General features: G+C 47.6%; 1 protein-coding gene across 1 annotated transcript in view; it reads left to right on the plus strand.

Moving 5' to 3' along the window:
- Nucleotides 1–17584, plus strand: part of LOC147891684 (putative cyclic nucleotide-gated ion channel 20, chloroplastic) — a 124476-nt gene that overhangs the window by 27798 nt on the left and 79094 nt on the right. The window contains exon 3 of the mRNA XM_087388206.1: nucleotides 7374–7472. Coding sequence (XP_087244332.1) covers nucleotides 7374–7472 — 99 coding nt within the window. The remainder of the gene's footprint in view (nucleotides 1–7373; nucleotides 7473–17584) is intronic.

The following is a 17584-nucleotide window of genomic DNA, read 5'->3' on the forward strand; positions in this document are numbered from 1 at the left end:
GAGCTAGATCTGGATCATGTCCCTTGAAAAACATCTGAGGGTCAGTAAGAGATAACGAAGCCACTGAACCCCAGGTCATATAGAAAGGTGCTGTATGAAAGATACTGAAAATCCTAGCAACACCTTTCCATATCGTCCTCGCCTGTCTGTACTCCTAGAGGAAATGGTGTACTGAGTCAACTGCAATGTGACGATGAGGACAAGTAGGGTCAGCCTCAAACCTGGATCTCCACAGGTTCACTACAATCCCTCCATGAATAGAAAGCCAAAAGAAAAGAGCGATCTTTCTATTCCTAAGGGATTTCTAGAGCCTACGCCAAAAGTTTTTTCGCACAACTGCGAAAATTTGAAAACTATCCCAATGACGTGCTCCGGAAGGCCTCCAACCTCTACTGCTGAGCTGAAACCTCCGGGCATTTCTAACTGTATAGCGAAAGAAGGGGAAGCTCTTCTCTCGGTGCCCCTCATCAATCCATTCCCACTCCCCTGGGTCCCACTGCAAGAACCTAATAAGGGAACCAGAACCACCATATAACCAAAGTCTCCAAGACCCCAGCGCAAGGAGAAGAGGATCGGGGTCAAGATATCACTGTGAGTCCGCTACCTCCTGACTGAACATCAAAGACTAGGGTATCCTTATGTGCATCCTGCAGGGCAATAATATGTAACGGAATGTCTGTCCCTAAAAATGCTCCCCGCCAAGTGGACTCTGTGATCGGCATGTCATCTGTATCAATCCACTCTGGCGGAATGGCTGCGTGTATCTGCTGTATCCTGACTACACTTCCTCTAAGGTGGCCAATTGCTATAAGTCTTTGATCCTCTGGAAGTCTCATAAAGGCCTGCCAGGCGCCTACTGTAGAAGCAAGTCCCCTCTCCCATCTAGACCACTGCATATAATGTGACACTCCAAGTGGCCTGCCATGGTCATCCAAAATCGAGTCATTCCACATGACTAGCTGCTTGTGAATTTCTTCACGAGAGGTGGGTGGAACTCTGCGAAGAGTGTTTCTGAAAGATCCCCAAGCTTTCAGAATAGCAGCCATGAGAGGGGAAGGGGGAGATTTGAGATGGGCTCAAGTAAAGATCCATCTAATGCTGTCCATCCAATCTTCCCCATGAGATGGGGTACAAGAAAGATGCTACGTGAGAAAAAATCTTTCCAGGGCTTCTATCCAGGCATCAATCCTCGTACTACGAACTTGCAAAGCAAGGACATACACTGCAAGTTCGGGTCAATAATATCGAGAGTCTCCCAAGCCCCCTTGGCTACAACATCTGAGGTGCCATCTAAACCGCTCCATAGGAAGTTCCTGATAGGTCTCATGAGCTGAGCAATACAACCTCTAGATCTGCACCAACATGAGCAAACGAACTACGCAGTGGCCCATAATACCTGGTTCAAACCACAACCTTGGATGCAAGGTCAAGCCTGGCTGAACTCCAAAAGATGAGTTTCCTCTTGATACTCTCCAACACGGGAGCAAACTGCTGTGCCGGAGAGATGCCCACCCCAACCTGGCATCCTAGATATCTGATGGAAACTCGGCTCTGAATCTAGGCGAACCCTATGTCGTTCCCCTAGTCTGGAGTGTCCTCATCACTGATCCAAAAGCCATTGGATTTGTTCCAGTTAATGTGTGCGCCTGCCGCAATGCAAAAGAAATCCAACGCCGTCCTGAATGAAGTCAGTGTCTGTGAAGTGGCATCCAAAAAAACAGCTGTATTATCTGCCAACTCACTGTCTAAGAGCTCATCCTCTTGCCTCAAAGGAAGCCCGAGCCCTACAATACCAGCTTGAGCTCTAATGTAATAGCTCATAGCTTCAACCACAAATAGAAACAGAAAGGGGGCTAAGGGGCATCCCTGGCGGACTGATCTGGTTATCTCAAACCTGTCCCCCTTGACTCCACCAATAAGAACCTGGCTGTGGGCTGATCTGTAGAGGGTTGATACCCCTCTGATCCATGCATCTGAGAAACCAAAGCGAGTAAGTGCGTCCTCCAGAAAGCCCTAGTCTACCTTGTCATAAGCTTTCTCAAAGTCCAAGAGTAGAATGGCCAGCCTGTGGCCATTATGCATGGCCCAATCCGAAGCCCCTCCCAAAATGAGAAAATGTTATCTAAGATGGTCCTGCCATGTAGAAATCCCGTCTGTGTATCATGGATAAGATGTGGGAGAAAAGGCTACAGACGAAGGCTGATAGCTTTAGCTAGGATTTTATACAAGGTACCCAGTAAGGTAATTGGTCTCCATTGAGACACTAAATTCTTGCAACCTCCTTTTGGAATCAGATGAATGAGGCCCTCCGTAAGTGAGTCTGGCATCTCACCCGAGTCCCATACACCCTGCAAGGCTGAGGTAATGTGATCCCCAATTGGATCCCAAAAAGTAATGAAAAATAAGGGGGCAAGTCCATATGAACCAGGACACTTGCCCGTGTGAAGGGCAAAGAGAGCAGTCCTGAACTCTACGTTGGTGAAGGGTGCATCAAGTGAGACAGTCATATCCCCAGTCACCAACCTCGGTAAGTGCCGCCAAATAACCTCTCTAGCATCATCTGTGGCCTGAGTGTCTGGATCTGTTGTAAGAAGGGAGGCATGGAAATCGGTGGCAACTTGCAAGACGGCATCTAGATGTGTCCGAAGAAATCCGCCTGAGTCAACAAGCTATGAGACACTTTCCCTACTGTGTCTGGGGCCAAGAGTAGAGAAGAACTGCTTGTTGACCCTACCTCCCGTCTGAGTCCAAAATGACTCCTGCATGAAAGGCATACTCTGTTCTCTTATCTAAAAGTGACTGTTGCTGGGCCCTTGCTGTAGCAAGGCGCTCCTGAATCCAAGCATCTTTAGGCCTCTTCTGCTCCTCTCTTTGGAGGGCAGCCAATTGCTGGCGGATACCTATCTCACGCCTGAGGATCTCACCCCTCCTGATACGAGCAATTGAAAGATAAAAATTGCAAATATTAGAAAGGGATGCCGCTAAATCTGATGGAGAAAGCTGCCCATCTTGCATATGAGATACTCAGGTCCTCAACAATGTCTTTATAAGGCCCTCCTCTGCATAAAAGGCATATGGAATCCTAACACTGGCAGAGCGGCCCCTCACATGAGGATTTGAAACCATTAGAATAACTGGAAAATGATCCGAAGTGGACTCCCCAGCTGCAATGCTAACAGGACTACCTCTGTCAAGAGCCCAATCATCCACATAAAATCTGTCAATCCGTGCATGGATAGGCATCTGCAATCTTCTGTCCGACCAAGAAAACAGGAGAGAATGTGGTTGAGTGTGAAAAGCATCATCGTGCCAAGCATCCCTGCCACTGTACTGAAAAAGGAAGACATCCCAAGCTGCTCTCTCTAGGGAGTGATTACCACCTTCTCTACCACCGCTTTTGTGTGAGGGCATTTCAACCATATTGAAATCGCCCCCTATAATCCAAGCCTCTGCAATGTGTGACCAAGAGAGCAGTTCCTTCCAAAGAAGGACACGACCCCCTCTAGAATTGGGAGCATAAAGGTTTAAAAGACCAACCTTATGTCCTCCAATCAAAAGTATAATCCACTGAGCTCTGGAATCCCGTTTCAATCACCAATGGGAGTATAGAAGAAGAAACAGAGATGCAAGTACCTCCCCTGGTGCCCAAGGCGGGTGACAAAAAAGTATGGCCTGAAAGAAGCTTACCCGACTTGGCACAATCCTTGACATCCAATTTGTGTTCTTGAATCATCAGAATATCCATGGGTCCCCCAGTAACACTTGGATGAAGTTGGTTACGAATCAGTTGCCTATGGTGGCGGTGAGGTACTCCCCCGAGGCCTTGAACGTTCCAACTGACAATCCTCATCTGTGAGAGGAGGAGGCCGGATGGAAGATCCTACCCGACCTAGTAGCGGAGAAAGCCCTCTCCTGCGAAAAGTTCCTTCTATCAAGAGGAGGGAAATCGACTAGGGATAGCACACCCACACCTGCTGAGAGGGAAAATCTATCCACGGATGTCTGAAAGATGTGCTCCTCGAGTGTAGAGGGTACAAACTCCTCCTCTGCCTCAAACTCAGCCAAGTTTGCCAGAACGAAAAAAGAGCTCCTTCGAAGTACCTCTGGCGCGGGAGTGCGGAGGAGCCCAGCGGAAGGAGGAGTGGAGCCAATAACCCCCTGACGTCTGTCAGATGTAGACAGACGTGCATGAGAGGGAGGGAGGTGCTGCAAGAACTCGGCATGCTGCATGACCTCGGCGTGAATCTTCATGACCTCAACCACAACTTTGGCATTGTTCTCAAGTAAGGCACGGGTCTCTGCCGAAAGGTTCTCCCTAGGTGAGCGCTCTTGCAAATGAACACCTGAAGGGGCAGGAGCAGTCTCATTTGCACATGGAACCAGGACAGGAATGTCTCTTGTTTGAAGAGACTGGTCCGTGGCGCCATTAGTGGTAGCTTGAGGTGGAGCTGACTCCCCAACTCTGATAGGCACCCAATGGGGGATGATTGAAACATGACGTGCTGATTGTCTTGTCCGCGCTGAAGAAGTACCAGGACGAGAGGCTGAAGGTCCTAGCTGCGCTGAAGAAGTACCAGGACGAGAGGCTGGTCCTAGCTGTGAAGTCCAAGGTCTAGCAGCGCGTGAAGCGGTAGGAGCTGGTCGAGAGGAAGGTCCAGGTCAGGTGAAGCTATGAGGCGCACCTGTGGATCTTTTAGGTCTTTTCTTCTTTCTTTTCCTTGGGCAATCTGTGGTAGAGTGCCCAAGGGTCTTGCAAATCCTACACTGATCATGTCTCCTTGCAATCTCGACCCTCTGTCTGAAGAAGGGATGTGGTCATCCGATATGTTAGGGTTAGAGACAATGACCCTAACGCGCGGTACCCCATCGGACCTGACTGTCTCTGCTGTTGAAGAAGGCATCTCAGGGAGAGGGGGAATCTCGGTAACCACTCCAAAGGCGGCTCCAATGCAATGTAAAAGTCGATGGTACACCTGGGGAAGGCAGGGAAATCTGATGAAGCGTGACGTTGTCTGGTTGTCCTCCTCAATAGGATCAAACCCCAATGAAAAAGGGGTAAAAAAAATCCTCCTGGAGCTTAGTGCTAATGGGCTTGCCTGAAGCACTGTACATGCTACCTCCGAGGAGTCAAAAACAATATGGAAGAAACCTCGTCCAAGCAAACAAACATCTGTGAGGTGCCCTGCGAGGTCTCCAGGTAGAGCGGCGAGCATCCAGTTCCTGGCCTGTAATCTGGAAGGGTGGGACCCATGTGTAGAGCAAAGAGCGATGTCGAGCTCTCTTGATCTGTATCTTTTTTGAGCTGTTGCAGCTCGTCTTTTGAGAAAATGATGGTTTTTGCGGCCGTTGGAAGCGAGCGAGGATTGGCTGAAGGCTGAGCCATCGTCAATCGAGATGGGAAGGCCGACTCGAACACTGTTGAGCTCCATCCGACTAAAAATGCTGCTAGTATAGAGGAAAGGGAGGAGAGGGTGAAGGCTGAGTGGAGAGAAGGGAATGAAGAAGGCTAAGGGAAGGGGAGAGAGGATAGGACTAGGGGTAGGGGAAGAGAGGTGGAAGGGGGAGAGGCTAGGATAGAGGGTAGGAGTAGAGAGAGGGGAGTAGAGAGGCTAGGAAGGGGTAGAAGAAGAGAGGAGGAGTGGGGGAGGGGCTAGGCAAGGATAGAAGTAGGGAGGAAGAGGGGAGGAGGGGCTAGGCAAGAAGGGAGAGGAGAAGGAGCTAGGCAAGGAGGGAGAGGAGGAGGAGACAGCCGGGGGTGGAGAGAAGGTCCCCGGGGGGGGCAGAAGTGACGCGCGGGGGGGAGGAGTAGACCCGTGGGGTGGCAGAAGTGCCGCAGGGGAGAAGAGGCCTGCGGGGGAGGGAGGAGCTGGCCGGGGGGAGGAGAAGGCCAGCGGGGGAGGGTGTAGCAGGCCGGCGAGGGGAAGCAGGCCGACGGGGAGAGGACGGATAGCGGGAAAGGGAGGAGCAGGCTGGCGAGGAGGGGGAGCAGGCCGGCGGAGAGGAAGGTGACGGAGGGGGAAGGTAGCGGAGGGGAGAGGCTGAGGGCTGAGGCTAGAGGTAGGGGAGAGCTAGGGAGCAGCAGATGGAGCAGCCGGGGAGGATCAGCAGCTCAGCAAGTGTGCAATGATTCCAAGTTTGAGCTCATTTGGACCAGTGGTTGAGGAGGAATCAATGAAAAACTAGTTGGGATTGAAGCAGCTTGTACCAGCAACCTGGCGCAACATTTTGCCCATCCTTGGCTGAGGATACTTGCTGGTATATGTCCTTCATTTCTGCATAAAAATCCCTTTCAACAGCTTTTCCAGCTGTGTAAATTCAGCACTCCAAGTTGTTGTTTCTGCAAGCTATTTTTGACCGAATCTTGTTGAAAGGTCATTGCATTGAGTTTGACCAAGTGTTGAAAGTTTAGGGCTTTTGTAAATCTGATAGTATTTCACTTTTGGGTTGATGGTTGACGGAGAAATGCCCCTCGTTGTTAGACCTATGGGAACTTCCATGCATAATCATTGTTCATTCTCCCAATTGTAAACCAAGAGACCAAATTCAGAGTGAGATCATGTTGGGGTGAGGATGCCTAAATGAGTCTATTGCTGATGCAACTAGAGTGAGTGCCAGGTTGGGATCATGAGTGTTATTAGTAGAGGTGGGCAAGCCATGAAGTTTCCCATGGACTACTACTAAGGTTGAGGTCATCAATTTGTGGGGGAGGTATGTTGGGACAAATTGATGTAATGTGATAATACCAAAGGTTACAAGGTCTATGAATGAGTGTGATCACATGAGTGAGTGTGTGAACACGTGTGTGTAGGTGTGCCTTAGTTAGGTGTGACTGATGATGTGTCAGTTAGTAGGTGTGATTGAGTGAATCCAGATGTGTGGTGTGTGATTGAGAGATTCATGGAGAAATTTGTGGATCTAGATGCTCTCTTGAGCTCATAGGTACATTGTATCTCTTGCTGCCTATATATTGGCCATCTCTCTCATGAATGAAAAAGCTTCTTCCATCTTCTCGTGTCTCCCTCATGTTTCCATTGCTGCTCCAACAAAGGTCTCCATTAAGAACCTTAGTCAAGATAAGAAAATGGGCCATCTTGACAATAGCGATCTATATATCATAGTAGTAAAGATATTCACAACTTTAATTCATGGTCACATGAGGTCAGCCCTTGTATAGTAATTGAGATGTAAAGTTGCTAAAGTAAGAAGCCATTAACAGAGTTAAAGATGAGTAAAAAATTGGATGACTACTCTAGTGAAAGGATTTCTGTGTGTTTGTGATAAGCTGGGATATCCTTTGTCACTTCACATGTTCTTTCTTTACATAATTATTCCAACATGTTATGCATAACTTGTGGTTCTGTGTGTTGGAGCAGACATATTATTGCATCACATTCAATGCAACATTTGCAACTGTTGTGACAGTGCTGAGGAGCGTTACAGACTTTATTTATTTCCTGCATATGCTACTTCAGGTCTGCTCTTATCCTGTGAGCTTGTATCTTTTTGTTTAGAGAGAGTTTCTTCCGAAGGTGAAGCATTGAGCTTCATGCAAGATTTGAAATTGAGGTGAAGCTTCAATCATAATTTTACAGAACTTCTGAATGTCAGTACTTCTTCAAGCATGTGCTGGTGTACTTTGTAACGCTGTTGGGCACTCTTGAGTATGGCTTGCCTGTGCTGCAGTAATTTAGGATGCAAAAAGGGGTAAAAGGACGCACTATTGCTTGTGTTCTGATAGGCACACTAAACTGATGTAGTGTTCTGATAGGCACACTAAACTGATGCAGTGTTCTGATAGCTCACAACGGTGAGCTTGTGTACTAAGTAACACCCAGATGCTAGAAACAAAAAATGCCACTCTTTGAGCAAGAAGATCTTGCATGCTGTTCCTAACCTACACGGTACATTATTCATTGTAAACTGCCTCAATACTCCCTAATAACTACATTGAAGGCCGAAAGGCAGGGCCCATGGAAGCCGGTCTTAAACCCAGTCTTAAACCTAAATTGCAACATTATTACACACACACTTTTTTTTTATTTAGTGAAAACTTTGATTGATTATATTACAAGAATAGTCACCTCAGAAAAGAGGCGCTAGAAAATACATCATCTGAAGATCTTAGTATAAGCCAAATATACATCCTGATCTATCTGGCGAGTCTGCAAGCAATCAAAGAAAGATTGCTGCAGAGAACTCTTAAAGTAAGCAAACAAAGAAAAATTGGGATCACTAAAGACTTTACAATTGCGGTCTTTCCATAAAGTCCAAAGTGCCCAATAGCGAGCCCAAACAAAGAAAAGATGAAACTCCGGTTGTTGTGGATGAAAGTTAGAGAGCCAAAAAAATTTCCTGAAGAGAAGAGTCCGGAATCTCGCTCGTAGCCGCTGTCGAAGAGAATCCAAAAACTGCCGATAAGACAGGCAATGCTAGAATAAATGAGGTACAGTCTCATGAGAGGTCAGACACCGATGACATAAAGCAGGAGCAATGTGCCTACGGGCCAACAACTGTCCAGATGGAAAAATTCCCAGAGGCACTCGCTAGAAAAAAGCCAAAGTGGAAGCTTGTATGCCCAAAGTTCCCGCAGTCTTTTCCTCCACCACTTAGCTGGCCGATTCAATCGCTAAATAGAATTGCCCTTTTCTGAAACCCAGGGTTGAGGCAAAAGGATTTTGTATAATGCAGGCACAGTAATATGAGATACTCTCAAAGGACGAGAGGAGGACCCAAGGGAAGTCAGAGTCCAATCCTCTAATCTATCCTGGAGTTCCAAAGGGAGAATCGGGACCAAAGGTGAAAGCATACAAGTGGTTTGCTGCCACAAAGTACGATAATGAGAACCCAAACCATACTGTGTGGCTGCCAAAGAAAAGGAAAGCATAGAGCCATCATCATGAATAACATCAGCAACAGTATTGATCCCCTTAAAAGAAATAAAGTAAGAACGGCGAGGCTCTTGTAAAGCAAGCGGAGGTTGAAAAACTTTTGACTAGTGAATGCTTTTCGCCCGCAAAGAATTACCCATTAGAGACTGCTTCCAGTCAAGAAGCAATTTGGAGACCATAGGGTAGCCATGCAAAGTGCCATCAATGCACCCAAACAAGAAATCCGACCGAGTGGGTTGCCAATGACCACTGATATGTGTGAGCAGTGATTGAATCATGAGAGCCCACGGCTGATCACCTTTCAGAAATTGCAGCAACATTTTTCCCGTGTGAGCAAGGATATGCACCTGGATATTAGGGGTATTCAAACCGCCATGCATCTTAGGGGAACAAATTCGATGCACCGAAAGCAGTCTAAGACTTTTTCTGCCATGTTTAGAACGCCAAAAGATATCCATAATGATAGACATAAAGGAATCAAGATCTGCCTTGGTGAACATGATCAAAGGCAAATAGAATTGAATATATGCAACAAGTATGGAGTGCACTATTTGGAGGCGAACATGTAAAGGACAGGTTGCCAATTTCCAATATTCAAGCTTTTTTCGGAGCTTGATTAGAACCCAATCAATTTGCTGTCGACGAGTAAGTCCCCTGCCTAAAGGATAACCAAGGTGTCGAACCAACTGAGTGGGTGGGATGATCTCCCGTGGCCGTAAGAGACTGTGCCAGTCTTGAAGATGCAATGGGAGCTTAACATGAAGGCCAGCTGTCAAACCATAAACTGAAAGAGCTTGCATCAAAGCCGAAAGATCAAGCGGAGTATTCCTTGGAGTAAAGAAAGAATCATCAGCATAAGCTTGAGCAACCATGCTGCGATTTTCATCCAGTTCCAAACCATGGAGAGAATCTGTAGCCATTAGATGATCAATGTATTGCAGCATAGGATGAGTAGCAATAGCATATAGTAAGGCACTAAGGGGACAGCTCTGACAAACCGAACTACGAAGAGCCCATTCTTCCGAGATGTCTCCAAAAAGAATACAAGCAGCATTGCTATCGCTGTAGAGCCAATAAATAACCTGCTGCATTTTTATTCCAAAGCCCAAGGATCGCATTGTTTGCGAGATGAACTCCCATTGAAGTGTGTCAAAAGTGTAGGCCATCTTCTCCCAGTCGTATTGATGCCCTCTGGGCCCTGGTATGTGCCATGTAGCTTTAGTTATTGGCACTTAGGTCACCTAGTACTTTTAGTGTCTTATGACATCTAGTACTAGTAGTACTACTAGGACACTAGGTCCTAGGGTTCTCTTTTATAGTACTTTGTACTTTCATTTTCATTCTACGAGTTGATGTGACGGCTTCCACTTCTTGCTCCACTGTTGTGCATCCTTTTGCTTCCGTGAGCCTACAATGGTATCAGAGCACTTCCTTCTCGGACCTGCTCCCTACTCCTAGCTTCCTGCTTCCAGCTCCAGCTCCAGCTCCAGCTCCTGCACTTCAGCTCCATAGTCAAGCTCAGCTACTGGACGTCCTGCACAGCTCCAACGCGACTCCCCAACCTGTTGTCCGTACGATTCTGTACAGTCGTACGGATTTTCGTATGGCGCATCAACTATAAATTTTTTCCCTGTCTGTACGATTCCCGTGTCAGAAAATGACCATACAATTGTACGGATTTTTGCACTGTCCATACACGTGTACGGATTTTTGTATAGTTTTTGATTTTCGCACATTTTTGTACTTCGGCGTTTGTACAGTTGCATACCGGCCATACCAGTCCATACATTCCGCACCGTTTGGAGCAGACATTGTAGCAGATCTGCAATTTTTTGGTGACATTTGGGGCTTTTGCATTTGGGCTACGATTTTGTAGGTAAATTGCATATTTGCAGACAATTTGGGGCTTTCTTGAATTTGCCCCATTTTTGGCTTAGTTTTGCTCTACAAATTGGGGCTTTTGGGTCTATTGCAGGTAGATTGCGCAATACTTTCAGATTTGCAGCGAATTTGGCAAGAAATTGCAAGCCATTTGATCACATTTGCAAATTACAGCTTATTTTGGGGCTTTTTCTGATTTGGACAGCAAGTCCTATTTTTCGCAGTTGCAAGCCTTGAGGCTATCTTTTGGGTCACTTTGTCAGTGCTTTTTGACTTGTCCCATTTGCAATGGCTGGCAACAATCATGATTTATTTGGCATTCTTCGTGAAGATGATAAGTTGGATGGCACCAACTATCCGATGTGGTCTTATCTCATGAAACATATTTTTGTTGCAAGGCATTTTTGGAACATTGTTTCTGGGGTTGATTTGAGGCCAGCCATGCTACAGTGGCTGCCCCTACTGCTAGTCCCTTTGCAGAGGGTACTCCTCCTGATGCTTTATCCTCTAGCACCCGTGTTGTTGCTCCTCCAACTCAGGACCAAACAAGATGGGATGCAAGAGATGCAAATGCACATTCCTGTTTTGCTTTATCATGAAAGATAATCATTATTCCACACATCCGGTCATGCAGGACACGAAAGGATGCTTGGGACAAATTGGCTTCTCTTTATCAGATTCGCAATGAGGCACGTGTTGCATATTTAAGAAGGCAATTGCAGGAAGTCAGCATGAATGAAGGTGACTCTATAGATGCATAGTTGACAAAGGTCAAGGACCTCATGGAACAACTTGCCAATATTGATGAGGTGGTGCCAAATTCTCAGCTTGTCAGTACCACATTGAATGGGCTGCTAGATACATATCAAGGGTTTGCTACAACCCTTCGACTAGTGGCCATGGGTAATCCAGACCACTACTCCTTTGATCAGTTAGTCACTTTGCTTTTGTAGGAAGAGCAAAGTCGTGCTAATAGGCAAGCTACTATTCCTGATCCTGCATTTGCTTCACAGCAGACAACAAAGCAAGCGTGGGATCAGCTTGCATCCTTATATCAGGTGCGGAATGAGGCGAGGGTTGCCTATCTCTGCAAGCAGTTGAAGGACTTGAAGCTTGAAGAGGGTGGTAATATGGATGCCTATCTTACAAGTGTGAAAGATTTGAAAGAACAGTTGGCTAATGCGAGATGTGAAGGCAGGGGATCCCATGATGTAATCAACAACGCGGGAGCCTCCCCTAGGTGGAAAGCACGTGAAACCACTTGAGGCGGGCCATCTGTCAAGACGATTATAGAGAATGAGATCATGCATCCTGCCAAGGTCTAAAAGGGCCTGCCCATAAGATGTGAATGGACCTCGTTTGTTAGCTGAAACCCGTAGCACACTTGCCTCCTCGAGGCCAATGTCTGGCAGTAGAGTGGAATCATCCCTGAAGTCGAGGAGTGGTACCTGACGGGCGCCTGTCCTCGCGTTGAAGTCCCCCAGTAGGGGGACTTGTCCGCGGCTAGACAAGTCAACAATGAACTGATAAAGAGCAGCAAATAGAGATGTCTCAGTCTCACCTCGAATATATCTGGCAAAGTAGGAGGTCTCAGGGGGGAAGTAGCAATCTGCAACAAACAGATTTCGGCTGTCCATGTGCCGAGTCCGGATCCAAAGAAACCTGGAATGTGCATCTCTCTGTTCTATTGAAATGGTCCCCAAAAGTGCAGATCTGAAAAGGATTGCGACTCCACGTACCCTCGAACTCCCCCTGTATCCCCCGTTTCATCTCTGTATGCAGACTCCCATGTATATCCGCTGACTACTGGAAGTGGGCGTTCTGGACTCTGATGTGTCTTTGTATAAAAGACTATGTCGTGACCTGTATAGGATTCCGAGAAGTTCCCTGGTTCTGACCATAAGGTACCGTTACAGTTCCAAATGGTGCAGGATAGGGTCTCGGATATCTGAGTCTCATAGACCCTGATTTCCTATGTAGGGGAGGGGGCTGGTGCCCTATCGGGGCTTGTAAGAAGTCGTCCCTCTCACACCACTGCCCACTTCCCCTCCTTTTGGGCCTGGTCCTGCTGCTGCAGCAAAGAGCATCTCTCCTCAACTTGTAGAGGGGTGAGGTCCTCATCCATGGAGAGCGTTGGCTAATCTCGAAGGACTGACTTGTGTCGTAGAGCTGAAAGTCGTGCCTGAGTGTCATGGAACCGTATGATCAGGGGTTGCTCTCGGTTGGGGTCTCTCCCCACCCGCCATGCCCTCTTGATCTTGTGCTCAGCCACACCTAGAGTAGCGGCCACGAAAGCAGTCGCATCTGTCATCGGTGTAGCCTCAGTGCGTGGGATTTCGCGTACTATGATGTTGAGAGCCTTATTGGTACTCTGCTGCTGCTCCATGAGGGTAGTCAAAACAGTTACTCTTGCGGGTTCCCGTTTGGCCACGTCAACACATCTGGAAGTCTCCTCAATAACAGATTGCATGCTCGCAATCTGTGCCTTGACAACCGGGGTACTCCTTGGGACTGTGTGTATGGCTGTGACCTCCTACCGGAGTTGCAAGCTATCCTGTCTGAGTCCCTGAATGAGACCAGCCTGCTCCTGAATGGCTCGAGCTTGCTCCTGTATGATGCGGTTGTGCTCCTGGTTGAAGCGGACCTGCTCCTGTGCGAAGCGTGCCAGCTCCATCTCGCGCTCACGAAAACTATGTACCTCCATAAGTAAGGTCTCCCAGGCGTTTGGTGTATCATCCCGCCCGTGTCTTAGCTGAAACTGTGATGGCTATGACATGAAAGTGTGGGGATGGGTGCGGAAGCTGGGCGATGATTGGGTGAAATGGGTGAGGTACGGAGATGATAGTGGAATGGATGAGGCAGTCCCAGTGGGATGTGGGAGCGTGGGCTGTCTGAGAGGTAGAGAGGGGAGAAAGGTTGAAGCGTAATGCGGAGTAGTGTATGACACCTCTGAAGTAGGTGTCATAAGTGGTGATAGAGCTGTAACAGGAGAGGAAGGGAAGGAAGCAACCGGCGCCACGAGCATGAGTATGTCACTGATAGTGGCTGTAGCTGCAGCTGGGGATGTGGAGGCTGTAGCTGAAACTAGTGCTGACGTAGAAGTTTAAGTCGAAAGTGAGGATGTAGAGGGGGCTGACACTGGAGCTGAAACTGAAACTGAGACTGAATCGGGGGCTGAAGTCGAAGTAGAGATAGAGGGAGTTGAGGCTGGAACTTAGACTGAAGTGGGGGCTGAAGTCGAAGTAGAGATAGAGGCTGAGGTGGGCCCCGCCTTTGCCTTGCTGTCAGTCTCGAGTCCACTTCGGTTGATGCGCGTGTTCACATCCTCAAGTTTCAGTTGTGTCTGTTGTTTTTTGTTGTTGTTGTTGTCTTTCTTGGCTTTATCCGTCTCTTTCTCGGCTTTTCCCATTGTCTTGGATTGATTCGTGTCCCCTTGATGCAAGTTTTAGTACGCGATTGGGAGTGGGAGCATAGGCTCTCCCCCCATGGCGGGAAGCACACCCAGGGCGAGGAAGGTAGCATGTAGGGTAGTCGGAGGCGAGTGGGAGAGAGCAGCGGGAGGGAGGAGTTGCAGAGGAGGAGCTGCAAGGTGGAGGGCAGCCGGAGGTGGAGAGGCGAAGGAGGGAGCTACCCACGAGGGGGGGTTGAGGCGTGGCAAGAGGGAGGGGCTGTGAGGCGGTGCAGGAGGCGGGAGGGAGCGGATGGGAGCCCTAGGCGTGAGCGAAGAGGCAGACCGGCGACGGGGAGCAGCAGCAGGAGGTAGCTAGGTAAGAGAGGCGGCGGCCAACAGTAGCAAGGGCGGTAGGGGCAAGAGATCTAGCGGCAGAGGAGCTGCAAGGTGGAGGGTGCTGCAGCGGGAGAAAGGACGACGGGCGGGGGAGTTGCAGGGGCGGAGAGGAAGGATGGCGGGCGGGGGAGCTGCAGGGGGGGAGAGGAAGGATAGCGGGCGGGGGAGCTGCAGGGGCAGAGAGAGAGAGAGAGAGAGAGAGAGAGAGAGAGAGAGAGAGAGAGAGAGAGAGAGTCCAACTATCCAACACCTCCTGTGTGAAAGTGACTTCTCAGTCAGCTTGCGACCGGGAAGAGCAAACCATCACTCGTCATCCCCCCTTACTCTGAACTGGGTGGTCAATACATTCAACCAAAGTAAAAGACAATACATCCATTTTTGGGGGACAACCCAGGGCAGAGCACCTCTTATTGACTCTTCAAACATTCATTTTAGAGGAACTACTCAAGGCAGAGAACCTTTAACTCAAACATAGAAATATTTTCATTCATTTTTTGCATAGCAAGGGCAGAGAACCCATGATCCCAAAGTAGCTACCGCACAAGAGTGTGCACATCCTGATTCGAAGAGGTATGTCGGTGAAGAACCAGGCTATGATGCCCTCGAATGATGTGTCAATGAAGTCCATAGGAGTAGCTACTGAGGGAGATCATGTCATGACTCTCAATGTGCCGATCGGAGAGTCACCAAATGCGAAGAAATCTTCAAATTTGAGCACTTATGCCCAAAGGAGGCAAAATGCCCAAATGAATGTACAAGATAGTAATGAAATTACATGAATTTTGAGAAATCCCCAAATTTCTACATGCAGGAGACTTCTATACAGCTCAGGGGATGCAAAAGACAGAAATGCCCTAAAATTTGAAAATTAGGGTTTAGCAAAAAATTATATTTTGTTAAATACACACCAACACTCATAGGTGAGGTCACATAGTATCATATCAAATCTAATCTAAGACTTAGTCCACTTGCACAAGGACTCTTCACACCCATAAAACTCTAGGACTCTCACACATAGACTTCGATATCCAACACCCCCCTTCGAAGCTAGGGTGGGAAGGACTAGGAAGAGACCTTCATAAGGTTGAACGTATGAATCCACTACCACTGCTCACTGAGCCGACACCTGAACTCTCATGTTGGGTCTGATAAGAGGCTGGACCTTAACACCTATACACTGGTCCATCCTAAAGACGCAATGGGGCACAATGATGGTTCATTGATCCCATCAGGACCATAAGGTTGTTGGGACAAATTGAGGTTACAAGGTCTATGAATGAGTGTGATCACATGAGTGAGTGTGTGAACACGTGTGTGTAGGTGTGCTTGAGTTAGGTGTGATTGATGATGTGTCTATGATTGTGTGATTGAGAGTAAAATTTCTTGCAGGAGAGTGTTCTTGCAACACTTAGGAGCCCTCAAATCACAAAAGCCCTAAATTTTTTGGAAGATCTGAGCGGATATTGCAAAAATTGACTTTTAGGGTTTCGGGGCAGTTAGAGGTCCGAAATCTGCATGGAGCAAGTCGTGGGCTGGAGTAGAGGCGAAGTCAGCACCTCCAAGTGTGAAGGTAAGTCTCGAAATCTGTAAGGCTGCTCAGCAAGGGACTCGGAATTGCTGCAACAGATCACCAAGCTGAAAGTCGGCTGGTATTTGTATGCTGGAGCGTTGGAAATAGCTTGGAAGTGACTCTGTGAAGGCGGCTATGCAGCAGTAGCACATGAAACCTAGAGTTTGGCGATGGAGTGCTCCACACATGCACACCTTGAAGAATGTGCCGACCAGCTAGCTAGGCGCAGCTTCCAGGAGCAGGGATGGTATGGCGCTGCAGGGAAAAACAGAATAGAATCGTCCGTACTGTCAGTACGGACTGTACGGCTAGTTGTGGAGGTTCTAGGTGGGCAGGTAGAAATGCAAAGGAGGCAGGACTGAGGCGGAGCTAAGGCGGCTGCAAGAAAAGGAGGCGAAACTGAGGCGTCTGCAGGAGCTTGAGCAAAAATGATGATTTAGGGTTAGGGGAAGGGTGACGTGGCAGCTATGGAAGGTGGCTCTGATACCATGTTAGAAACATGGTGAAAGGAGAGAGAGAGAGAGAGAGAGAGTTAGGGTGTGAGAAAAATAATCCTCAAATGAAGACATGAAGAAGGCTTTCATTCATTCATCAAGTATGACAAGACAAGTGAAGTATGTAGGCTACTCACCCATACTCTAGCACCTAGTGCATATGGGATAAGTCCCATGATGACACGTGGCACTCACACAAGACTCATACACATAGACTAGTACTAGATCACCTAGTACTACACACTAACACTTCACACCAACACACTCTTTGACTATGATATCTCCAACCTTTGGTTCATGTGGTAAGGATGCAGGTTCAATGAGTTCAACTAGGACTTCGTTTCCAATGAGATTATCATCATCTCCTACTTTTATTTTTAGCCTACTAACATGAAAAATTGGATGTACTCTACATCCCCCAGGTAAGGCTAATTTGTAAGCAAGTTCTCCAATTCTCTTAAGTATTGTGAATGCTCCACAATACCTAGGATACAACTTCGGACATTTACCTATCTTTAGAGATTCTGAAGATTCAGGTACCTTGAGGCAAACTTTCTCATTTACTTCAAACTCCAACCTTCTACGGTGGGGCTTTGCATAACTTTGTGCTCTATCATGAGCTCGTCTTATGCTATCTTTAGCTAACTTAAGCATTTGATTCATATCTTCAAGAATGTCTTTGGCCGCTTGAACCTTCTCTTTTTCGAGTCCCACTGCCATTGGGGCTCTTGGTTGAAATCCATACATCATCTTTAATGGACTAAAACTTGTCGCTGAATGTTTGGCATTGTTATATGCCAATTCTAATATGGGCAAAATATTGTTCCCAATTAGTTTGCCGTTTACTTACATATGCTCGAAGCATATCTTCAATGATCTAATTGATCCTTTCAATTTAACCATCACTCTATGGATGATCCGCGGTGCTCATATCCAATGAAGTTTCTAACCTCATAAACACAGC

The sequence above is a fragment of the Dipteris shenzhenensis genome, chromosome 17 (genome assembly GCF_047967505.1).
Source record: "Dipteris shenzhenensis isolate YYH24624 ecotype China chromosome 17, Dip_SZ_1.0, whole genome shotgun sequence".
Classification (NCBI taxonomy): Eukaryota; Viridiplantae; Streptophyta; class Polypodiopsida; order Gleicheniales; family Dipteridaceae; genus Dipteris; species Dipteris shenzhenensis.